This window comes from Callorhinchus milii, unplaced genomic scaffold (assembly GCF_018977255.1).
Source record: "Callorhinchus milii isolate IMCB2004 unplaced genomic scaffold, IMCB_Cmil_1.0 Scaffold2, whole genome shotgun sequence".
In the NCBI taxonomy this organism is placed as follows: Eukaryota; Metazoa; Chordata; class Chondrichthyes; order Chimaeriformes; family Callorhinchidae; genus Callorhinchus; species Callorhinchus milii.
The window spans coordinates 92195879-92222178 of record NW_024704743.1 but is presented as its reverse complement, the minus strand read 5'-3'; the positions used below and the strand labels follow the sequence as shown (position 1 = coordinate 92222178).

The 26300-nt window shown below is 46.9% G+C and overlaps 1 protein-coding gene across 2 annotated transcripts; it reads right to left on the bottom strand.

The window, feature by feature from the left end:
• Positions 1-3507: 3507 nt before the first annotated feature.
• LOC103175177 (suppressor of cytokine signaling 6) lies at positions 3508-22866 on the bottom strand. 2 transcript variants are annotated; one of them, XM_007888015.2, is made up of 2 exons: positions 22804-22866; positions 3508-6953 (listed from the first exon to the last, which is right to left on the bottom strand). In XM_007888015.2, the coding sequence occupies exon 2, from the start codon at positions 6838-6840 to the stop codon at positions 5236-5238; it is 1605 nt and encodes a 534-aa protein (XP_007886206.1). In that variant the 5' UTR covers positions 6841-6953; positions 22804-22866; the 3' UTR covers positions 3508-5235. The 2 variants fall into 2 exon arrangements, with proteins under 2 accessions (XP_007886206.1, XP_007886207.1); XM_007888016.2 differs by lacking the exon at positions 22804-22866 and adding an exon at positions 13218-13249.
• Positions 22867-26300: the final 3434 nt, after the last annotated feature.

Below are 26300 nucleotides of genomic sequence, written 5' to 3'. Positions count from 1 at the left end.
ATATTAATGATGCTATGTGAGAGAGGTTTCAGTGTTCCAGAATTTCCTGCGTCTTTGTCCATTTGGTTACCTTCACTGCATTATCAATTGCTGCTGCTCAGTGCAAATCACTTCCAAGGCTAACTCCTCCTGACTGTCTTATGGTTTCAGCTGTATGGACTCTACAGTTTGAGCAATACTACATATTGAGTCAGAAATTCATGTACAATTTTGCCCTTTGCCAATTTTTCTTTAACAATTTGCTCCAATCCAGTTTTCTCTTACAGGTGTTGAGCTCTGGTTAGGTTAGTCCCACGAGTGCTGATCACATTCCGCAGCACGTCACCGAAGCAGTCATTCTTCATGTGTAAGCTTCTATGGTGAGTCGATTTGACTCCAGCAGAGTGGATTTCGAGATGGTTGGGGGGGGTGGTGGGGGGGGCGGTTGGCAAGTCAGTGGATTATGATCAGGAGTGGTGACTTTTCCTCACTAACTCAGAAGGCCAAGTGTAGAACTTCAACTGACAGAATTCAAACCTGACTCTGTTTTGTTGTTGAGGACAATGTTACAATATAAAGATAGGCAATTGCTCAACGATTCACTAACCATGCATTTTCCCACCCTACCTAACACCCTAATCCCCTACCAACCCGCCCGTTCCCTCTGCTCAGCCGGCTCTGGCCTGCTCCACGTCCCCCGACCCATCCGCCCCACCATTGGCGGGAAAGCCTTCAGCCACGCTGCCCCCAACCTCTAGAATTCCATCCCCCAATCACTCCGCCTCGCCCCCTCCTTAGCCTCAACAAGAACAACAACAAGATTCCATTTATAGAGCGCCTTTCATGTCGGGAGGACGTCCCAAGGCGCTGTACAGTTGGATCAGGACCCGAGCAGGGGGAAATGGTCAGGGTGAGGGGAGGGCAGGAGCGAGGAGGGGGTAGAGAGTCGAGAGGGGAGCTGAAGGCACGGGCAAAGAGAAAGGTCTTGAGACCGGCCTTGAAGGAGGAAAGGAAGGAAGCGGCGAAGGCACTGGGGGATGGAGTTCCAGAGCCTCGGGGCTGAGAGGCTGAAGGTCCGGCCACCGATGGTAGGACGGTTGGGACGGGGGATGTGGAACAGACCAGAGCCAGAGGAACGGAGGGTACGAGCAGGTATAGGGGGATAGTAGGTTGGAGAGGTAGGAGGGAGCGAGGCCGTGAATGGCCTTGTAGGTGAGGATGAGGATCTTGAATTCGATCATCTGGGGGATGGGGAGCCAGTGGAGGCGAGCGAGGGTGGGAGTGATGTGTTCCCAAAGCCTGGTGCGGGACAGTACACGAGCTGCAGAGTTCTGAATGACCTGCAGCTTGTGGAGGGAGGTGCCGGGAAGGCCGGCGAGGAGAGAGTTCCCATAGTCCAGCCTTGAGGTGATAAAGGCGTGGACCAGAGCTTCAGCAGCGTGAGAGGTGAGGTAGTGCCATAGTCTGGCGATGTTTCGGAGGTGATGGAAGCCGGTGCCAGTTGTGGCGCGGATATGAGGAAGAAAGGACAGCTCAGGGTCGAACAGAACACCGAGGTTCCTGACCGGCTTTGAGAGGTGGAGAGTGCAGCCTTGGATGCTGATGCTGTCAGCGCCTGAGGTGCGGAGGCGCTGACGTGAGCCAATCAGGAGGGCCTCAGTTTTACGCACGTTGAGCTGAAGAAAGTTGTCTCTCGTCCAGGACTCAATGTCAGACAGGCAGACTGTCAGGACATCGGTGGTCGTGGAGTTGAGGGTAGAGGAGGAAAGGTAGAGTTGGGTGTCATCCGCATACATGTGGAAGTTAACCCCATGTCTGCAGATGATATCACCAAGGAGGAGCATATAGAGGGTGAAGAGGAGGGGACCGAGGACAGAGCCCTGAGGGACACCGCACGAGACAGTGCAGGGGCTGGAGGAAAAGCCATTTGTGAAACAAAATGAAGACGGTGGGAGAGGTATGACCTAAAGCACTCAAGGATAGGGCCTTGAAGGTTGAGGTGGGAGGACAAGTGATGGAGGAGGGTAGCGTGGTCGACCGTATCGAATGCTCCTTCAAGTCCCGCCTCAAAACCCTCCTCTTCGACCATGTCATCGGTCACCACTCTTCCCCTCCCCTCCCTTCTCCCTCCTTGATCCCAGTTCGGTCTGAAATGCTGTACATTGTCCAGGGTCTTGGGACGTCCTCCCGACGTGAAAGGCGCTATACAAAAGTAATCTTCTTGTTTTCATTTCAGTCAGATTGCATAGATATATCATGTCTCTAGTAACCTTCCGGGTACAACTAAATACTGTTGTAGAGGTATAACACCTCTGCATTCTACTTTGTATAACTTCTATACTAATAAAATGACTTTGTCTGCGTGTGTGTATCAACCAAGACCTCAATAACCGATTAACTTAAGAGACATGATTTGTACATCATTGGAAAGGTCTTGCATCTGGGGCATATTGTTTTCAGGGATCTCCTATTGTTGGTGAGCTATGACCTAAACAAGCTCATCACACATGTATGGCAGTTTTGCATTTTCCGCTGCAGTTACACCTGATAGCCGCACCGACTCACAGGGGTGCTGTGGCATCGTGCGTCACAGAGCACACACCCAGACAAAACCTGATGGTGGTGAGGTGGAAGTCTCCTCGAGCAGTGTTGACGGCAGCTGTTCAGCCGCTTTTCTTGCTGTTTCTGGGTTGGACGGTGCCATGTCGGAGTTGGGCCGGTGATGGTTGGCTCAGTAAGGCTCGGAGTTACCGGGTTCCTCCGTGCCGCGGTCTAGCAACGACTAGCCAGGGATAGTGAAGCCTGGGGCTCCAGTTCAAGCCTCATCTGGGGTTGGGGCCTCACCTAGGGCTGGGGTTTAACTCCTCCCCCTCTTAGGTATATAATTTTATATAATAATCTATCTATGCTAATAAAAACAAAAATCTCTGTCTGTGTGTCAATCTACATTCCATATTGGATCCTCTGGTTGCAAGCGAACCTGTAATGGGTACAGCTAGTGTTTAAATAATTACGAAACAATAGGACAGTGCCTCAAGTTCACGAGAGTGAATGTGAACAGCTTGATTTAATTGGTTCACACAGAGGGTAGGAACCAATTTCAAATTTTCCCTCTGACAGAGTCTAAAACTGAGGACTTGGCTATTCGGGAGGGACCTCAGGCTTGTGAGGGAGCTATCCCTAAATATGGATAAAGATCCGGAGAAGAAAGGAATATACTGTATCGTAGTGAGAGGAACCTGAGAGAGAAATGATACCCAAACTGACGAGCTGGGTAAGATCAGACAATGGTCTTGTCGATAGTCTTGTGAAACATTATAGACTAAGGTAATTGCTCTTTAAACTATGTAATTTCAGAATTATTGGTGTATTATGCCACCAGCTCAATTTTCGTAACAAAATTTGGCTGTTTATTTTGTATCAGTAAATAAAAAAAGGTAAACTGGAACATTGATGTATCATACTGCTGAAAACTCTACGATAAGTGTTGAAGATAGTCAGAAATAACGCACCAATCTGCATAATATTACAAATGATTTTATAGGAATTGTTTTACCTGTTCACTACATAAGTTTTCTATATGGAAATACAAGAACAAAAATGAAACTGAACACAATCTAAAAGTGCACAAACGTAATTCAACACAGGAGGGGGCAGGAGGGGAAAGAAATTATTGCTAAACATCAGTCTAATGAAATACAAAAGAACTACAGCATAATATGCTGAATGAGTCACCCAAATATTGAAATTAGTTCTCTGTTGTGATTAAACATTTTTAAAAATCTGGTTACAATGATCCATAGACTTGTATGTTGTTCAAAGTCCTTGATCATGATTTCCAAACTGCAATCTGTACGACTCAATTCAAACAAGGGACTGTGTAAACATTGATTCCATATTACCTCATAGAAATTTATGCTGCTGTCCTATGAATTTTTTATTTTACAGTTTTAAACATAATTTGAAACATAGCTAAGACTCATCAATTCCCTTGAAAACAGGAATAATATCCTTTAATATTTACTGTATGCAATGTGGTGCCCCACTGAATTTTAAACCCTCACTCAAAATTACTGTTATAATGGCTTTACAAAATTGGTCCATGGATGAACAAGCACAAACTGCACATTAACTTGTGCAAACCAGATATGGTAACATTATCTTATTTGTGCTGTATCATAAAATGGCATTTTGAAATCAAACTCAAACACTAATAAAAATGAAGACACAAAAGAATCAGGATAGCACAATTCTATACTTTTTTAAAAAAAAACATAAATTTTAAAAAAATTCCAATCCCAAAAGGCACAGATGTCTGGAGTCATGCTCAAGTCTGCTTGAACTCTTTAAATAATAGTGTCAGAAATAGAAATACAATGATTTGTATACAGGAAAATGGTCACAACCACTTCAGGCTGCCAGCTGCTGATTATGCAGAACTACCTATACTGACAAACCTATCCAAATAAGCAGCATGTGTTTGTGCACCCCATGCACCTTCTGCTGATCCCTACATATCTAATAACTGTTTTTCTTATCAGGTAGACAGCTTCATTTCCAAATAAACCAAATCATAAATTCAGATTTAAGCAGATGCTTGCTTAGGTGTTTAGCTCGATATCGCTGCTGCCCCTGCCACAAAAAAGTTTCTTTCAACTGGGCACATTTACTGTGCACAGAAGCAGCTTGGCTTAATCTTAGGGCCAAAAATCATAATGAGCATTTAGCATCCTTAATGATAGTGCGACAAAAAATCATATTAATCCATTTATAAAAAAATATAAATGAGCGGTTGAACAATCTTTAACCAAGAAGGCACCATTTACCTCACCGTCAATTCTTGGGGTCTGCTTAATGAGATTGAATGTCAAAATAACACTATGTTCTTGCATTTGGCGACTGATTTAAGTGGAAGCTTACATCAAGATTATGCCAGTAGAGATGCAGAACTAATTAGCAGTTACACAAATCTGCAGTTAGCAGTCTAAAATTTAGCAAAACTTGTCTCACTCACTGAGATGAGTGAGAAAGTGCTGTACCTTAACAGTAAAAATATCTTATTTGGCAAATAGACTGTGTAACAGATGTGAGAAGAAAGGGGCAAAAAAAGCAAAGCCCGATGATTACAAAATGAAGGAACACCAGCAACTAAACAAGCTTTTGTAGCTAGTCTTTGATAAATTATATATTTTTTAAAAAAATATTCCAATGCATTCCAGTTCCAAAAGTGCAATCTGCTCATGACTTTGAAAGCTTTCAGTAGTGCTTTTCTTGCAAATAATCCTTCATTTTGTTTGGCAGAGGCAGTTTCTGAATTAGATCTATTCGAGTGTACTGACGAATGACAAAACGGCACAGGTACTGTAGCGAACGCACTTGCATGAACCGGGACACTGGATTTGTTAGTCTTACAGGATAGGTTGCAGATCCGGGTAGGCGAGATCTAGAATAACAAAATGCTCCATTTTCAGAGTCCTTGATCGAGTGCTCAATCAGTTCTACTATGGATGTGTGACCCTCCACATCAGGCTGCTCGTAAAAACTAAACCTGCCATTCGAGTGTTCTATTCTAGTGTGAAGAGTTTTGGCTTGTGAACGAAAACTCAGACTTAAAAGATATCGATCATCAGAACTATCACGCACAAGAAAAGAACCATCGGGCACATTGGTAAGTTTCTCCTCTGCTTCCCACCTCGTTATCGGGCCCCAGTACCAGCCTTGCTTCGCAAGTTTTTTCAGCTCTTCTGTGAGACTTGTAACTACCATTGGACCATTGTGCTGAACAGAATCATAAACTCTTCCAACACCAGGTGCAGAGGTTGGATCGAAGTTCAAGTGATGACGAACCCTTTCGGCTACTTGAGCTTCTGTGCCACTAAATCCAGGAAATGCCAACCGCATTACATTTGGAATTAGAGGTAGCAGTGGAGATAGCTGTGGGAGATCAACATGGTTAGATCTTGAGTTCTGTAAGAGAACATTGGTTCTAATCAAAAGACCATTTACAGGTGGATCCAAGAAGATATCAGAGGAAACCACTAAATCTGAGGCCATGTGGCCTTCATCCATTTGTAGGGTACCTGTACATACCTGGGATGGCACTGATGCAACTTCCATTGGCAAGGGATTGTCAAGACAATAGTTACGGGACCCATCAATAGGATACATTTCCTCGTCTAAAGGCATTGTGTACTGAATATAGTCCTGAGGCATTAATCCAATAACTACAGGCACATGACAGGTTTCATTAATATTTAGATGTGAACCACCATTCTGGGACTCTTTGATTGCATTGCCCTGATCCTGAAACACATGGTCTGTCTGCATGTCATGGAACTCCTTACGAACTCCATTTAATGCCGGGTTTGGACTATTATTGTGAACCATTGCTTTGACCTTAACTTCCATTTTTATGCAGGTCTCCTCAGAGCTGGCTGATCGCAGAGGCCAAGGTGTAGGACTGTAATGGTGGCCCCGGAGTGATGTCGATCTTAAAGGCCTTTGAGCTTTCAAATCATTAATGCTTGTTCGTGTTGAAGAGAATGAAAATGTGTCATCCTCCATCGAGCCGGCAGATGGTGAACTCCCTTTACCCTTTTGTTTCTGCTTAGCAGAAAGTCTCCTTTTCAGTGTACCCATTAAGCCTTCACCTTTTGTCTTATTCTTAGATCCTTTTTCATCTTCTTCTGCTCTGCTTAACTCACTGCCAGCCAATTCTTTCCCATAGCAACTGAAAAGAGAGTCCTCCTTCACAAATTCATTGGCAACTGCTGGCTGTTGCACCACCACAAAGTCACTTTCATCTTTACTTTTATTCAAGTTAAAGGATTTCCTTATTGTTTTAAGGCTAATTTTCTTCATTCTGGAAGTGAGTCTTTTTGCTCAGCAATGGCTCCAAAGATGCTGTTTGCACAGATCTAGCCAACGTGCTTGTCTCTCTTTATACAACAGTTATACTCCAAGATGGCCATCTCCTACAAAGACAAAAGTTATACATTTCAAAATGTAATCAACATATTAGGACTCCACTTTAGGTACATATTCATATTCACATTGGAACATGTTATTCAGCCTATCAATCCTATTTGACTATTAAATCTATTACAACTCTTTTATTCAAATTCCCCATCTTTTTTCATATTTTAATATCCTTATATAGAAACAGAAATATTCAGTGCAAAGGAAAATGGCCAATCATAGCCAATGTTACGCTTACTTTTTAACAATGCTCTTTTAAATTAATTCCACTTAATGTTTTTAGTGCTCAGATCCTTATTCAATTCTCTTTCAATCAATGAATTCCACACCAGAATAATCCTCTGAGGACGAAATTCCTGATAGTCTCTCCCTGATTCGTCTGCTCACAATCCTGAGATTACACGGCTCATTGTTACCAATTCCCCAAATAAAGGAAAACAATTTTCTCTATTTATTTTGGTCTACCCATTCAAACTGTAAATACCTGGATTATATTATATCTCAATCATCTCTGCTTCTATGGAAAAAGCTAAAATTTAGCTAATCTCTATTCATAAACTCCTGATAACAAGACCATAGCGTCTCAGAGCACTTCACAATAACGGATCCCGGGGCCGAGCCAGGGGAGGGGGAGGAAGGTGACCAAAGCTGCGGATGAAAAGGTCTTCAGCCGAGATCTGAAAGTGGGAAGAGAGGGGGCGAGGCAAAGGGAATGAGGAAGGGAGTTCCAGAGCCTCGGAGCATAGTGGTTGAAGGCACGTCCGCCGACGGTAGGAGCGGAGAACCCAGGGGACAAGGAGGAGGCCAGACCCAGTGGAGCGAAGGCAACGGGCACTGCTGTGAGGAGAGAGGTCAGAGAGGTAAGGGGGTGCAGAACTAGTTGATGAGCCCTTTCCACTTCGAGTGATGATTTATCAGGAGTTTACTGTATGCCTAACTATCTTTTAAACTTCTCAATTGACCGTCAGTATGCTTCAAAAACCTTTTGTTTGAACACAATAATCCGCATAAAGCTGCCCGATGGGTGGGAGTGATGTGGTCGTGAAGCCTGGTGCGGGACAGTACACGAGCTGCAGAGTTCTGAATGACCTGCTGCTTGTGGAGGGAGGGAGATGCCGGGAAGGCCGGAGAGGAGAGAGTTCCCATAGTCCAGCCTTGAACTTCACACTCCACCTTACTAAGCCAGTCCGGAATCTTGGTGTCTTGTTTGACTCTCATCTATCCTTTCTACTCTACATCCATGCCATGACCTACTCTCCCTTCTCCCACCGCCATAACATCGCCCGGCTCCGCTCCTGTCTCACACCGCAAGCCTCCGGATCCTTCATACATGCATTCATAACACCCAGGCTTGACTATGCAAACTTCCTGCTTGTTGGCCTCCCCAATTCCTCCCTTCACAAGCTGCAGATCATCCAGAACTCTGCAGCCCATGTCGTTTTCCGCACCAGACTCTGCGACCCTATCACCCCCATCCTCGCCCGACTCCACTGACTTCCCATCACACAGAGGATACAGTTCAAGATCCTGGTCCTCATCTTCAAAGCCCTCCGTGGCCTTGTTCCCCCCCAAGTCTGCGACCTAACCCCCTACGAACTTGCCGGCTCCCTCCATTCAGGGGCTCCGGCCTGCTTCATGTCCCCCATTTCGCCTGCCCCATCATTGGCAGGCGGGCCTTCTGCCAGTCTTCCCCCCCCCGCTCTGAAACTCCATCACACAGTCCCTTCACCTCTCCCCCTTTAAGACCCGTCTCAAGACCAACCTCTTCGACTGTGCCTTCGGTCCTCCTTCCCCCCCCCGTGCCCTCCACACTCCCCGATCCTGACCCCCAGCTCAGGTCTGAAACTCTGATTATCCAGCGCCCCGGGACATCCTCCCGATGTGAAACACACTATACAAATGTAATTTTGTTGTTGTTGGTGGTGGAGTGAACTAAGTTAATTGGAAACAAACTACAGTAAATATCTTAAGCCATTTTACTCAATTAAATGGTTTCTAAATGTGAAAGACCATGCTTAGACTGAGAAATCGTATCACAGTGAAGGCTTAAGATGAGCATTTTTCCACTTGGTAACATGAGCAAGTTAGCACTAGAATGTTCTTATGAGCTCACTGAAGCGAGACTTGCAAGCAGAGGCCTAGAGACTGATTGCAATGCATTGTATTTACTTTGGAGATCAAAACAAAGATATTTATCCAGGTAAAACAATAATGTGTGCATGAATAGTCACTTGCTTCCAAAAAAATTACTTCAATTTTGCTTCAGTTCATTACCATTTTTACCAAGCAAATGAAAAAAAGGAATGTTTATTTTAAATTTTGTCAGCTAATGTATGTATATAAAACAGACTTTACAAAAATATAGTAACTAAAACATAACCCTATGGGAAATACTTGCACTGAGGTTTACCTGCTGAGACACTTAAAAAATTCTGTTAATCAAAAATTGAAGGGACATAATGAGGTATGTAGTGTGATAATCATCATTGGTGATAATGATTGGTGATAACGCAACCTTTCGTCAGGTTCGATCCCCAATTATCCTTCCTCCCCCACGTCCGGTCCCTCACCAGGGCCGCTTTCTTCCACCTCTGATGCATCGCCCGTCTCCACCAATACCTCACTCCAAAAGCCGCTGAAACCCTGGTCCATGCCTTTGTCACCTCTCGGCTGGACTATTCAAATACTCCCCTCGCCGGTCTCCCCTCCACTACCATTCACAAAATCCAGGTCATACAAAATTCTGCCGCCTGCATTCTTATCCGCACCAAACTCCACTCCCCGATTACCCCAGTCCTTGACAGACTGCATTGGCTGCCTGTCCCAGAGAGGATCGACTTCAAGATCCTCACCCTAGTCTTCAAATCCCTCCACTCTTCTGCACCTCCCTACCTCTCTGACCTCGTCTCGCCTCACAACAATGCCCACTGCCTTCGTTCTACCGGATCTGGCCTCCTCGTCCCCCGAGCCCTCCGCTCCACCCTCGGTGGCCGTGCCTTCAGCCACTATGCCCCGAGGCTCTGGAACTGCCTTCCTCACTCCCTTCACCTCGCCTCCTCTCTTACTATTTTCAGGTCTCGACTGAAGACCTTTCTTTTCGACCACAGCTTTGGTCACCTTCCTTCCCATCCCCCCGGCTCGGCCCTGGGAACCGTTACTGTGAAGCGCTCTGAGACGCCGTCCGGCGTGGAGGGCGCTATATAAATCCAAGTTGTTGTTATTACAAGGTTAGAAAATGCAACAATTTCCCAATGTCCTTTCCTAATACAACAACTTGCATTCATATAGTTCCCTTCACACGAGTAGGGTCTCAGAGCCCTTAATTGCTTAATAACATATTTTAATATAATTTTAGAGTGAAACTCCAGGATGGAGTTCCTGAGAATGGGAGGACAACGGCTAAAAGTTCACCTAGAGAATATGAAGGAGGCAGTGTTTGCGGAGCAGAATTAGACCTGGAACATAGGGAACCAGGAGGTCACAGAAGTGGACAAGGTAGGGTGGGCATGGTGACACAGGCAGTTTAAAGTGAACATAAGAATCTTGAATTTGATCCCTGGAGGATGTTGAGAGTCAGTGGTCCAAATGAGGATGGGATTGAAGGGCTCATGGAACCTGTTGTGGGAATGGATATTCCTGCAGCGTTCTAGATGAGTTGCAGTTTGTGAAGAGAGGAACTGGGAGGTCTGGTAAGGAGAGCATTCAAATAGTTGAGCCTGGAAGTGAATAAGAATCTTGGCAGCCCAACAGAGGGGTACTGGCAGAGGCAGGCGGTGTTGCAGAGGTGAGTAAACTCTGCACAAGTGAGAGCTTGGATGTAGGGTTTAAAGAGTCGATTATCCTCACAAGTTAGAAATTACCTAGTTACATTCTCACAGAACACGTGCAGAACCTTTAGTGTCTTGCTCACCCCAAAATATCTGTCAAACAGTATAATCTAGGCTCACACTCCATTTCTACCTTAAACTACAAAAGTACCCCCAATGCAATCTCTGGGGTCCCCAAGCCTTGGCTCTTGCCAATTTACGATTCTCTGGCATTAGGTAAGTAGGACTCTGCCTGATCTATGCATATTTATCTAGATGTTCAGCTGTTCTGTTCCTGATAATAGATTCTACTAATTTGCCAAACTCATGGACTTGTAAGCAAGTTAAACATGATTTGATCACCGATTTTTAGGATTGCATCATTAACACGTCCTCACAATTTCGTCACGTTAGAAGCCCGCTTATAGGAAGGCTTAGATTATTGCTCAATGCAACAAGAATTGCAACAGGAACATGTAGCTCAAAACAAAAATTGTGCATCTGAGTTAACAGATTGGTGTTAAAGCAAGAGCAAAATGAAAAAGGTTTATGCAGAACCTGAACATGTTCTTAAGTTTTGATTTGAATTGCACTTACATTGACACAAGCAGCAATCATATCACCTTTATAGAGCAATTAGTTTTAGGTTATATGGAGAAACAGATGTAACTGTATATATAAATCCAAACGTAGAAGCTCATTTAAAATGTATCCATTTCTAGCAACTGGGAGATCTTCCCTACTTTCTTCCCTCGTCCCTCAATGGTAGATTATAACATTAAGCAAGAAAGAGTGTGAGCCCATTGGATTTGATATCATTAAAATATCATAGACAAGGGCAGGCAACAGATGTTTTTCTTGTGCAGATTGAAAAAGGGGAAGAGAAAAAGAGAAGAAACATACAATCGCAGTCCTCTCCTGTTCTCAGCTCTTGTTAGATAATATTAATAATAATCCTTGCATTTGATATAGCACTTTTCACATCTTCTCGACGTCTCAAAGCGCTTCACAAAATATACTATAAAGTGAATTGACCATATATTTGTGGGTGAATGTTACATCTTAGATGAGTTCTAACTTTCTACAGTTCAATGTTGACAAGACTGAGGTTTTCCTGCTTGGCATCCATCAGTTCCTTCTCACCTTAGGTGCTGAGTGCATTAATTATCACTCCACCTCACAGAGCTGCTGTGGAACATCTTGTTCAATCCCCCCCAACTATCCACCAAGAAGTACATCTGAGATCTCACTCGCTCTGCTTTTCCCTCACTTCCGCAACGCTACCTGCTTCCATCCTGGAGTGCCTCTGTGATGCCACTCCATCTTAAAACCCATCTTAAGCACCTTAACCCATCTTAAGGTTCTGGCCACCTTTCCACTCCACTTCTGAAATCTCCCACCTGCCCACATCTGGAACAGATCTCTAATCAGTTGTGTTTAGCACTTTGAGATATCTTTCTGATGTGGAAAGGTACTATATGAATGGAAATTATTGTTGGCTGTGTTCTTATCAAATCAATATAATACTGTACATATACCTTTACTCTGCGTTTTAAAGCATTTTTGATGATATGTATGCAATATTAATAACTAATATACTTCATGTAGGAATAAGGGGTATACTTAGACAAACCTATCAAGGCTTGAAGTTAAGTATTTAACCCTGAATTAAAAGCATTTAGTCAAACTTTTCACCATTTCAAAGATATCCTTTCAGAACTGTAAACGGTTGTGCAAATACATATACGGTAGGACATCAAATTGTCAAGACATTGTTAACTGATGTTCACGTTCATGTGAACTGCAAGGTCTGCTGAAAAATCTAGCGTGCATGATAAAAAAACAGGAACTGTATACTGGAGAAAACACAAAATATTGCAGATACTGAAATCTGAACCAAAAACAGAGAGAGCTGGGAAAACTCAGCAGGTCAGGCAGCATCTACAGAGAAAGGAAAGTGAGTCAACGTTTCGGGTCCACGACCCTTCGTCAGAACTGGGATATGTTGGGAGAGGGAGAGGTTTTAAAGGACAAGTTGAGAGGGAAAGGCAGGACAAGAACGACAAAGAAGACAAAAAAAAGAGACAATGTTTTGTGACCCGAAACGTTGACTCACTTTCTCCAATAGATGCTGCCTGACCTGCTGAGTTTTCCCAGCTCTCACTGTACACTGGAGATATGCTCAAAATGTCTTGGCATTGGAGGCACAGCTTATAGAATTGTGCAAGAGTCACACTCATTGTCTGGTGATAATACTGTCAAAGTTCAAAGACTGAACTCACAGTTCATTATTGGATCATGTTTTGACATATTAAGCATAATCATAAGTGTTTTTACATAAACATTGCATTATCTATTTATAGTCCAAAGTACGACAAACATAAAATGCCACAATAAGCAACTCTAAAGTACTCAAAGACCTAGTTCTCGATTTTTATTTTTAATAATAGTTACCTTTGTATTTGATATGGAGCCTTTCATGTCAGGAAGATGTCTGTCCCAAAGCGCTGCACAGGATTTAAAATGTAGTGACTGCGTATTTTGTAGGCGAATGTGACAGTCAATTTGATTGTTTGCCAGGACACCAGGAGAAACTTCCTTCTCTTTCTGAATAGTTTTGTGGGATCTTTAACATCCACCTGAATAGACAGACAGGTTTTCAGTTTAACACGTAATATGAAGTACTGAACCTCTAATATTGCAGTACACTACCAGCAATGCACTTTCATCATAGAATCTTACAGCACAGAAGAAGGCCACTTGGCCCATCGTGTCTGTGCCGGCTCTTTGAAAAGAGCTTTCCAAGTCAATCCCACTCCCTTGCTCTCTCCTCATAGCCCTGCAAACTTGTCCTCCCTAAATCTCAAGACTATTTTTCAAACTTCTAACTCAACGTGTTACTAACTGAGCCAGGCTGACACTTTTTTTAAAAAAAGTGCAGAACTGTCAACCATCTACAGACAGGAACAAGTTTCTGTCTAACCATAGACTGGTATCCTTTCATCAGGTGGCTGACTACTCCAAAATGTAACTAAACCTGTACATTGATCTAATGGAGCCTGAGAGGATTGGTTGCTAAGCTTCTCTGATGGATGCATTTTGAGTTCACGTAGTTTAGCATTTAATAATTAATTTAAAACTACCTCAATGGAATCCCAACAAACTTAAAGCTATTATGGGGTACAGTTCTCAGCATCTTTGATCGTCCATCACCATCTCTAAATTTTCTCCCCGCTAAACTATTCTTTGATCCATCATCCAGTCAGATTATCAGTAAAAAGAATACAGGAAATTTGCCTATGACTTTTGTCAGTTTCCTTGGATTTAGAGTGCCAAAAAGTTTAAACTGGGAAATTCCCTTTGACTATATCATTAAGCCTAAAGTGCAAATGTCCCCTTTAAAACATGAATTGATAAAATAATAATTCTTGCATTTGGTATAGCACCTTACCATGTCTTCGAGATATATCAAACGCTTCACAGAATATAATGTAAAGTGAATTGACAGCATATTTTGTGGATGAAGGGCGGCAGCCAATTAGGCACAGCAATGTCCCGAAAACAGTTGTAGATTGAGCGACCAATCTATTTTTTTTTTTAAAAGGAATTACTACCCCCGGAAAACCGATCTGCCAATCGACTAACAACCGGGTTTCTACTTACTGCGAGGTAAACAGAGACGTGTGGAGTAAGAAAACTTGCCCAATTGTTTCACCCTGCCGGGAACCAAACCCAGGTCTCTCGCTTGAAAGGCAAGTGTTCTAACCATTGAGCTACAGGACTTCATTATTATTAAATATTAAATAATTATTAAGTGCATGAACAAATTAATGCTGAAGAATCGCATTTTCCCTCCTGGCTTCAGCATAGTTGTTACACTCAAAGATTTCAATGCTATCATTGTTTCTGATTACTGACCCGCAGGTACGTATGACATACTATGACATACCGAGAAGAGAGGTTCCTGCACTTCCATTGAATTCAAAACTCTTAAAATATATATTTATCTGGTATTTGGTCAACATCTTTAATTCCCCTTCTTCCTCTCTTATATCCGTTAAGGGCTTAGAGATGTTCATTGTACATGAAAGGTGCAATATAAGTGCATACTATAGTTGATTTTGAAAAAAAGTACCATGATGATGATACATTTACTCGTTAGTTTTCATTATATAAATAGTATATATCTGCTGTATCTTTTTATACAGCTCTTGGACCTGCTGTCCTTTTATATACAAATCAATCCAAACCAAATTGAATTTGTTGTTTGTTAAATCAATTAAAATATCTACTACTTGTGTGGGGCAAATTTTTATAGAGAGCAGCAAGTGTTTTCCTTCTACCTATTCTCTCTCATAGGTAAATGTTAAACATACAGTAAACTCCTGATACACCATCATTCCAAGGGAAAAGAGCTCAGAGACTACATCCAGTGTGTCATTGTAGGCATGAGTAGCCATGAATGTCAGTTTATTTGTTGAAACTCATTTGTTAAGTACAGGATAAGTTTACGTACTGCCATATGTGTCTATAAATACACTTATTTTCCTTTTCCTAACGCTTCTTTCTGTTACTGTATTAGAAACATACACTTCCCAGGAGTTGTCTTGTAGTGTGTCAAAGAACAAAGGTACTGTATTTCCAGGATACATGTGAACCCCAAACATGTAATAAACAATTTGCATTCAACAAAATACATTACGTATTTTCCAACATGACAAAACATGGCAGACAATCAGATATTACTCATCTGTCCTATAAGGGTCCCATAGACTAGTGGTTAGCACGTTCGCCTCGCAAGTGAGAGGACATGGGTTTGAATCCCAGGCCGTTGTAATTCTGGGGAGGGTGAAACCTTAGGCAAGTTTCCTTACTCCACACGCCTTTGTTGACCTAGCATTAAGTAGAAACTTGGTTGTTAGTTGAACGGCGGATCACTCAAAGAAATTTGCTCACTCCATCCATGACTGCATTTCACCCACAATACAGTCAATCCACTTTGCAATATATTCTATGAAGTGCTTTGAGATGTCTCAACCACATGGGATGAGGCACTATATAAAATGCAATCAAAGTCCTCAAATTAAGTGTTTTGGTAAAAAGACGTGCCCACTGTGAAGCTAACTGCTTCCAGGTTGCTCAGCACCAGGTCAGTGTTAGTCAGAGCCCACCCTCCCTGCAGTGGTTTTCCTTTTTTTTAATAAAACACAAATCCCACTCATTGCTTGGTTCTGGAACTTGCCAATAGGCTGAAGGAGTCCCCTCCTTTGCATACCAAGAACTCTGAACCATAAAGGAGAAATTAATGTGTCACAAACGTAATCGGGATCAGAACTTTGCCATCAACAAAGAGAGACAAGACTAATTTGCCAGATCTCGGAGACAACGACAACACAACTCTATCAAAACCTTTCATAACTTTAAAGACCTCTATCACGTCACCCCTGATAGCTTGTTTATGCAAGTCAAGATACGAGAAAGTAGAACTTGCCTCCTATTCAGGTGGATGTTAAAAATCCCAGACTCTCTCCTGGAGGCCTGGCTAACAATCTCCCAGATAAAATTGGTCAGTCACTTCAAGGCTGTTTTCATTGGACATTGCTGTGCACAAACTGACTTTACGTTTACCTACAAAATATACAATCACTATAGTTTACACTAAAGCCTATGAAGCACTTTGAGACATTCTCCTGAACTGAAAGGCTCTATATTTGTGTGTCAGTCTGACTTAGTTGGTAGCATTCTCGCCTCCGAGTCAGAAAGCGGAGTGGAGTCCTGTAGCTCAGTGGTTAGAGCACTCGCTTTGCAAGCGAGGGACCTGAGTTCAATTCCAGGCAGAGGGCGAAACCTTGGGCAAGTTTCCTTACTCCACACAGAGCCTAATAATAATCCCTCCAAAACCAAAAACAATAATAAATTGGTCATTTTCAATCTACGACTGTTTGTGAAACATTGCTGTGCGCAATTGGTGCCGCGTTCACCCACAAATATACAGTCAATTCACTTTACAGTGTGTTCTGTGAAGCGCTTTGGGACATCCTCCCGACGTGAAAAGCTCTATATCAAAAGCAAGGATTATTATTATTACTATTAAAGCTGTGGGTTCAATGGGTTCACGTTGTGACTTGGAACTTGTATAGTATAAGCTGACAGTCGATGCAGTTCTGTGGGTGGTCGTGGCATTGTTGGAGGCGACTCCTTCGGATGAGATATTAAACTGAACCCCTGTCTGCCTGACTAGGTGTACATTAAAGATCCTATGGCCCTATTCGAAATGAGAAGGGCGTTTCTCCCTACGTCCTGGCCAACAATCTCTCAAAAAATAGGTCATTCATTTCATGGCTGTTTGTGGGACACTTGCTGTGTGCTAACTGACTGCCATGTTCACCCACAAAAACAGTCACTACACTTTACAGTGTATCCCACTAAGTGCTTTAAAATGTTCTCCTGCTGTGAAGTGTAAATACTGTTATTATTCTAACATAAAATGCAAGGATTACGTTTATTAACTTTGGATATAACATTGGTACTGTTGACGTTTCTATTTTAAGATTGAGCCCCGCTATATGTTTTTTTTTTGTAATTGTATGTTTGTCAATTACAACTTTTACTTAACATTTAGTGAATAAAATAATAGTTAGTACATCCTATATGTATTATTAAAATACTTGACATCTTTTTGGTCAATCAAGTGTTCAGTTTTACCAGAGTTGTCTGCTTGGTTAGTGTCAGGCAAATACCACTGATCTGATAAGAAAGACAATCAGCTCAACCAACAGAAAATAGCCCTAAAGACAGATTTTGTTTGTGTAAATAAGCGAATTGGTTAATTAAAGATTTCATAGAATCATACAGCACAGAAGGAGGCCATTTGGCCCATCGTGTCTGTGCCGGCTTTTTGAAAAGAGCTATCTAACTCAATCCCACTCCCCTGCTCTCCCCCCATAGCCCTGCAAACTTGTCCTCCCCAAATAATTATTTACTTCTCTCTTAAAATTTGTTATCGAATTGGCTTCCACCACCTTTTCTGAGAATCCATTCCAGATCCGTACAACTTGCCTTGTGAAAAAAATTCTCCTCACCTCCCATCTGTTTCTTTTAACAACTATTTTAAAATCGGTGTCTCCGGGTTACCGACCCACCCGCCCGTGGAAATAGTTTCTCTTTGTTCATCCTACTTTTTAATCAAAGTACAATTTACATTTTTATATTGTTTTTCCACATCGAGAGGACTTCTCAGAGCACTTTGTAGCTTAATGAACCTGGGGTGGGGAAGGGGAGAAAAGGAAATTGGGGAAGAGGGAGCTGGGGGGTGGTGGGGAAGAAAATGACCGAACGTGCAGTTAAAGTGCAGGCTTAAGGGAGGGAGGAATTTAGACATAGGATGGGGTGAGGAGGTGGAGGGAGTTAAATGCTAGGGCGAAGATCTTCAATTTGATCCCTGGAGCTGAGCAAGGATGTGGGTGACAGGCTCACTGAACCTGCTGAGGGACATGACACAGCTGCAGAATTCTGGATTGTCCACTGATTTTTAGGGAGGAGTTGGGGAGTTCAGTGATCAGGATGTTAAAATAGTCAAGACTGGATGTGATGAAAGTGTGAATCAGGATCTCAGCAGTTTGGGGGGGGGCGCGAGGTAGTGGTGGAAGCAGACAAATTTGCGGAGGTTAGATAAGCTGAGTGAGCTTGAAAGACAGGCTTGGGCGGGTGGGGGGAGGTCAAACAAAGCTCTGAGGTTCCACACCATCTCTGTAAGACAGAGTGAGCATCTGTCCAAGTCAACTCCGCCAGTGCCTGAGGTGGAAAGCCAAGCCAAGGAGATGGGTGTCAACCTTGATATTTGTCGACATTCAACTGAAATCTAAACTGGGAATATGATGCAAAATAGTTGAGCGACACTTTTGGAATCACTAAATTAAAATCAACTCAAGACATTAAAAGATCTCCCAGAGGTCCTGAACATAATTCTGGGGATTCTGTATCATCTTTTTGGAAAATATATCAGATATGCATGCATTACTGGCTGAGCATAGTGCAGTAGAGAACTTTCCCTTTGACATTGGTTTGGGGAACTATATGGAAAAATCTTCTAACAATTTCCATCATTCAACCTGATAGACTGGTCAAGCAGATTTCAGGAACAATTTTTGTATTGTGGAAATAGAGGCGTTAAAATTCCTTCCTCACTTTCTATCCAGCACAAAACCCAGAAAACGGTTGAAGTTCTTCTAATATACCCCACAAAAAAGCCACATCTCTCTTTTGCAATTTTAAGGGATTATTATTAAGCTGCAGTTTAAGGCTGCAGTATGCTAGAAAACCTCACCACCCCACAAACAATAGCTGGGCATGGAGGCCACAGCAGTCTCTTTTGTTCCACCACGTTTCTTTTCTCCAAACTTGACTCAAGACCAAAATGACATCCTAGCATTCAACTTGGCAATGTTCAAAGGTCTATGCCTCAATGGGATTCCCGGGGGGGGGGGGGGGGGAGTGGGTGGCAGGGGCTCTCCTGTTTTGTTCTTTTCCCATACCGGCAAGTTTGATAGTCTGATTCCTGAGCCACTCGGGACCACAGTGCTCCAGTACTCCAAGGCACTACTGATGACATCCCAGGCAGTATGGCTCATGACTAGGACTTAGAGGGTAGCCCAACCATGGGGGGCAGGTGTTGTTCCTACTTAGTCCAAACCAAAGCCATGGTAATAGCTGGACAAGCATCGGGGAAGCTATTATTTTGAAAATTAAAAAAAAGTGTATTCCTCTTTAAATGACATCTTGAGATTCTCACTTCATTTAATTCCAAATAGTGCTACTTGTTAGCCGCAATCAGTCACAAGTAATCAAGCTGTCCTGTAAAGGTCCACCACCACACTGAAGGCAGATATCCGCTAGTAGTTGATGAGGAAATTCTGAGGTTTAGGGTGACAACTGCTGGAAGGCGTTATCTGGAATCCGAGTTTGTGAACACAAGTTCAGATATCCAGCTCTGGAATCCACCTTGATCTCCCTGCAGAGGCAAGCAGCTGCTGCTTAAACCCGACACCTCCATTTGTTGGAACTATCACTCAATGGGAAGTTCCAACAATTGGAACCTGGGTGGCCGAGCTGCGGACAGGAAGACGTTGGCAATGCTGTCACAAATTTCATGCTGAGATATGTTGCCCACCAGGAAGCTCACAGGGAATTCCTGGTACCTACCATCTACCTTGTGAGGGCTCAAACCCGGCGCTTGTCGAATGACGAATGACCAACTAGTGACTATCTCGGGGGGGTGGGGGGTAGAGAAGAGAGGGGGGTGTCCTTGGAGCTGAACTGGCTCCAAGGTGTCATGTTTGGCAACGAAATATTGAAATCAAGCCAACCCTCTGTGGCAGTCTCGGTAGTCTGGTTACTGAGCCAGGCAGGTCCGCAGTATTCCAGGACGCTGCTGATGACAGCATAGCAAGCCTGGATTTGGAAGGGCAGAACAGACACTGGATCTGGGAATCATACCACTCAACTCCTGTTAACCATGCAAGCCAAAGCCCTAATGGGTAGGGCGGTCCTAGCTGGACAAACAGTGAGAAAGCTTGTCAGAAAGCGATATCAATGGCAAGCTATGAGGTTTTTCAACAACAACAACAACAAGATTCCATTTATAGAGCGCCTTTCACATCGGGAGGACGTCCCAAGGCGTCGGGAGCAGTACCCCAATATACTCTGGGAACCCCACGCCCTGGCTCTTGCCGACCTGCGCCAAATACTTTCCAGAATTAGGTAAGAAGGATGCATCCCTCCAGGGAGAGAGTGTGCATTCCATTCCAACAATCTATCTCTGGGATTTCCATGTGTAGATGGGATGCATGGAATTCTCAGTTTGGTTTGGATACACTTAAGCATGGCGATAGATTTCTGCATGTGTCAAGGCACCTGGCTGACCAAAATAATTACTACAATTAGTCTATTATTTTTCCCCAGAAATAATCCAAACCTACAAATAAACCAATCGAAAAATCAGACATTTTTCTAATTCAAAACATCAAAGTGCAAACTTTCTCAACAGTCCATGTTCAATCACAAGAATTTTGATTCGTTGTGTTCATACCACTACAACGCTTCCAAACAGAAGGGGTATTCAAATACTGTGTTCCCAAATTTATGTTATTTCTACATTTCAAAGTCTCTTCCTGTAAGCACAATTATTTGACAGTCATGATTGCAAATTTAATATCTCTCTGCCTCATCTTCCCTGAAAACAGATATTCCAGTCAGAAAAAAGCCCACAAGCAACCAAAAACACCAGAAAAATATGCCAGCATGCACCACAAAAGCATTAAAAAAACTGCAATCTACGTCCAAAGTGGGGGAGGGGAGAAGAGGGGGATAGTTGAGGGCCGTTGGGGGGAGTTGAGGGGCTGGGGGCTGAGGGTCGGGGGGGTTGAGGGCCAGGGGGGATGGTGGGGGTGGTTGAGGGCCCGGGGGATGGGATGGGGGTTGAGGGCTGGGGGGGGGGTTGAGGGTCGGAGGAAGGGGGGGGGGTTTGAGGGCCGGGGGAAGGGGGTGCGGTTGAGGGCCAGGGGAGGGGGGGGTTGAGGGCCGGAGGAGGGGGGGGGGGGGGCGTTGAGGGCCGGAGGAGAGGAGGGGGGCGTTGAGGGCCAGGGAGGGGGGGGCGGTTGAGGGCCGGAGGAGGGGGGGGTGAGGGCCGGAGGAGGGGGGGGGGGGGTTGAGGGCCGGGGGAGAGGAAGGGGGCGTTGAGGGCCGGGGAGAGGAGGGGGGCGTTGAGGGCCGGGGAGGAGGGGTTGGGGGGGGGTGGGGTTGAGGGAGGGGGGGTTGAGGGGCTGGCGGAGGGGAGTTGAGGGGCTGGCGGAGGGGGGTTGAGGGGCTGGCGGAGGGGGGTTGAGGGGCTGGCGGAGGGCGGTTGAGGGACTGGCGGAGGGGGTTGAGGGGCTGGCGGAGGGGGGTTGAGGGGCTGGCGGAGGGGGGTTGAGGGGCTGGCGGAGGGGGTTGAGGGGCTGGCGGAGGGGGGGTTGAGGGGCTGGCGGAGGGGGTTGAGGGGCTGGCGGAGGGGGGTTGAGGGGCTGGCGGAGGGGGGTTGAGGGGCTGGCGGAGGGGGGTTGAGGGGCTGGCGGAGGGGGGTTGAGGGACTGGCGGAGGGCGGTTGAGGGACTGGCGGAGGGGGGTTGAGGGGCGGCGGAGGGGGTTGAGGGGCTGGCGGGGGGTTGAGGGCCTGGGGGGGGGGTCAAGGGCCTGGCGGAGAAGTGGGGGAGTTGAGGACCTGGGGGAGGGGGGGAGGGCCTGAGGGGGGGGGGGGCGGTGAGGGCTTGAGGGGGGGCTTGAGGGTTGGGGGGTGTTGAGGGCCGGGGGGGGGTTTGAGGGCCTGGGGGGGGGGGGTGGGGGGTGAGTTGGGGGCGGTGGGGGCGGGTTGCTGAGAGCCGGAGGGGTTGAGGGTCGGGGTGGGCTGCCGGGTTGGTATTGCCGGGGGGGGGGGGTATTGCCGGGGGTGGGGGTGGTATTGCCGGGGGGGGGGGGGTGGTATTGCCGGGGGGGGTGGGGGGGGGGGGGTGGTATTGCCGGGGGGGGGGGGGGGTGGTATTGCCGGGGGGGGGGGTGGTATTGCCGGGGGGGGGGGGGGGGTGGGGGGGGTGGGTATTGCCGGGGGGGGGGGGGGGTGGTATTGCCGGGGGGGGGGGGGGGGTGGGGGGGGGTGGTATTGCCGGGGGGGGGGGGTGGTATTGCCGGGGGGGGGGTATTGCCGGGGGGGGGGTATTGCCGGGGGGGGGGGGTGGTATTACCGGGTGGGGGGGAGGAGGGGGTGTTGATGGCTATAAATCGCTGTTACTCTGGAGGCGGCTCCTCCTGATTCAGCTGCAGTGAGTCTGGGCTCCGGCCGCCGCCGCCGCCTCCTGGTCACAGCTGAGCCCGGGGACAGCGGCTCCCAGTCCGGGGTCGGTGGGTGGGTCTGTCTCCCGGGCCCGGGCTCGGCCCTCTGCTCCGCTCCCCTCCCCTGCCCGGGGCTGTGCCCCAGTATCCGCGCTGCCCTCGCTCCTCATCCACTCACCTGCTTTAGGCCGCACTCGCGCACCGCGATCCCCAGGCCCCGCTCCTCCCCCCCCCCACCCCTGGCAACCAGCGCGCACGCGCGTTCACGCCGCCCCGCGTGTGCTCAGACACCTCAGTGCACTGTGCGAGTGTGAGTGCAGCTCAGTCTGTGACAACAACATTCCCTGCACTTGGTGCAGCGCCTTATCAAAGACTTCGAGACGTCTCAGAGCGCTTCGCAGAATAGACTGTAAAGTGAATCGACTATATTTCGTGGGCAAAACCCGGCAGCCGATTGCACACAGCAGTGTCCCACGAACAGTCGTGTAATCGAGTGGCCAAATTATTGTTATTTTCGAAGGATTATTATTCCCTGGAAAATCGATCTGGGGCTATCACCAATTGGCTAACAGCCGAGTGCCTACTTACTGCCGGGCGAACAGAGGCGTGTGGAGTCTGGCAACTTGCACAACTTTTAGCCCTGCCCGGGAATCGAACCAAGGTCCTCTCGCTTGCGAGGGCTCTCAACAATAAACTACATGACTCTACACTTTGTACACTCTGTATGTATAGACCAGTATTTGCAGTCAGTGTATGCTTATTTGGAGTCGGTCAGTGTTCAACCCTTTCAGTGACAGAAACCTGCACATTGAGGGGGTTTAAACTAACAATTTGCATTGGTAGGAGAAGGACAATTCAACAGTTTGAGCAAGAATATTACAAAGGTCGTTCTTATTTTTGTAGAGATAATGTGACAATAACCAGAACATTTCCTAACCAAACATGTCATACTTTAGGCAGGTATGAGCACCAATATTAATTCATCAGAGAGCATTTAAAAGAGCAACAAGACTAATTATAGTGTTCTTTGTTGGGGAAAATTGCTTGCAGATCTGAATTGTTTTTTAATAGAAAAATGGTTGAATTCCTGATACTGCTTTTTGTATTCACTTTGGTCCTTTTTCTTTCCTGCCAAAATTCCCATAACTATAGAATAGTAAAACTATAGCAATAATACAAACAGATTTGCATTTGTGATGACACTCTTAAAAGGTGCTCGTTGCTGAGTGCTACCTGGCTCTCCTCAGCTTCAGGCCTGGGCCTTGCTTTAACTCTGGCTTCCTCACTTCGGCAGAGCCCTAGAATGAGGGACAAATACATTAGCAGAATATATCCCCCCTGGTATAGAGGTGTCATTTAATCCTTCGTGTTTGGTATGATGAAACTCAGTCACTTGAAGATGTCAACACACTTGATCCAGTACTATACCATTTGACACAATTTATACTTATACAGCACATCATTATGCAAGACTTACAACCTTATCACAGATGGCAAAGCCTGTTGGGTAGTTGTTCAAAATTTTCAGATATCAAAGCAGCTTTGACACCTTTCTGCATTTCTGCATTCTTCTGCATATTTTGTTACCCTAGCAATGCCTTCCAACTTTAGGAAACACATAAGGAATTTCACTCAATCCATGAGCCTCAACTATCCTTTCTACCCCACATCTGTGCCATGACCCGCTCTGCCTTCCCCCACCTCCGCAATGTCGCCGGGCTCCGACACTGTCTCACACTGCAGGCCGCTGAAACCCTTATACATGCCTTCAACAACAAGATTGCATTTATAAAGCGCCTTTCACGTCGGGAGGACGTCCCAAGGCACTTGAGTCGGGACCCGAGCAGGGGGGAAATGGTCAGGGGGAGGGGAGGGAAGGGAGGGAGCGAGAAGGGGGTAGAGAGTCGAGAGGGGAGCTGAAGGCACGGTTGAAGAGAACCGTTCATTACATTGAGGCTCGACTAGGCAAACTCATTGCTTGTCGGTCTCCCCAACTCCTCCCTCCACAGGCTGCAGATCATCCAGAACTCTGCAGCCCATGTCCTCACTCACACCAGGCTCCACGACCTTATCACCCCCATCCTTGCCCAACTCCACTGGCTTCCCATCACAGAGGATACAGTTCAAGATCAGATCAAGATCCATGGTCTTGCACCCCCTACCTCTCCGACCTCCTAACCCCCATCACCTTGTTCTCTCCCTCTGCTCAGCGGGCTCCGGCCTGCTTCACGTCCCCCACCCTGCTCGCCCCACTATCGGTGGGAGGACCTTCCGCCGCTCTGCACAACCTCTTGAACTCCATCCCCTAGTCCCTCCATCTCGCTCCCTCACTCGCCACCATCAGGACCCACCCGAAGGTCCTCCTCTTTGACCGTGCTTTCGATCTCCCTGCTTCTCCCCTGCCCTCCACCCTCAGCTCGGGCCCATAACTCTGTCTGTTCAGGGCCTTCAATTCACTTTGTAGTATATTCTGTGAAGCGTTTTGAGACGTGAAAAGCGCTATATCAAATGTAAGGATTATTAGTATATTATTATAATTGCACAGTGAATGCACTTCTCCTCAGACTTGTTCAAGTCCGCCTGGAAGCCTTCCTCTCCGACTGTGATTGGACGGTGTGTCTCGGACACCGTGATTGGACGCGGCGTCTCGGGCACTGTGATTGGACGCGGCGTCTCGGGCACCGTGATTGGACGCGGCGTCTCGAGCATCGTGATTGGACGCGGCGTCTCGCGCACCGTGATTGGACGCGGCGTTTCGCGCACCGTGATTGGACGCGGCGTCTCGGGCACTGTGATTGGACGCGGCGTCTCGGGCACCGTGATTGGACGCGGCGTCTCGAGCATCGTGATTGGACGCGGCGTCTCGCGCACCGTGATTGGACGCGGCGTTTCGCGCACCGTGATTGGACGCGGCGTCTCGGGCACTGTGATTGGACGCGGCGTCTCGCGCACCGTGATTGGACGCGGCGTCTCGCTCGCTGTTCATTATGACATTTTGGCGCCTTCCTCTCCGCGCTCGCACTGCGCCTGCGCGAGAGGATGTTTCACCTCCCACAAGTCCGAGCGCGGAGGGGCCGTTAAACGGTCCCAAGTATCAGCACTCGAGCTCCGGAGACCAGTGCCACAGCCCCACAGCCCCCCCCGACCCCACAGCCCCCCACAGCCCGACCCCACACAGCCCTCCCCCCACAGCCCCCCCCGACCCCACAGCCCCCCACAGCCCGACCCCACACAGCCCTCCCCCAACAGCCCCCCCCGACCCCACACAGCCCTCCCCCAACAGCCCCCCCGACCCCACACAGCCCTCCCCCAACAGCGCCCCCCGGCCCCACAGCCCCCCCGACCCCACAGCCCCCCCCCGACCCCACAGCCCCCCCCCGGCCTCACAGCCCCCCCACAGCCCCCCCGACCCCACACAGCCCTCCCCCAACAGCCCCCCCCGACCCCACAGCCCCCCCCGGCCCCACAGCCCCCCCACAGCCCCCCCCCCCGGCCTCACAGCCCCCCCACAGCCCGACCCCACACAGCCCTCCCCCCACAGCCCCCCCGACCCCACACAGCCCTCCCCCAACAGCCCCCCCGGCCTCACAGCCCCCCCCTGGGCCCCACAGCCCCCCCCGGCCCCACAGCCCCCCCCGGCCTCACAGCCCCCCCCCGGCCCCACGGCCTCACAGC

Coding starts and splice junctions, on each gene's coding strand:
- LOC103175177 (XM_007888015.2), bottom strand. CDS start 6,840: ATGAAGAAAATTAGCCTTAAAACAATAAGGAAATCCTTTAACTTGAAT.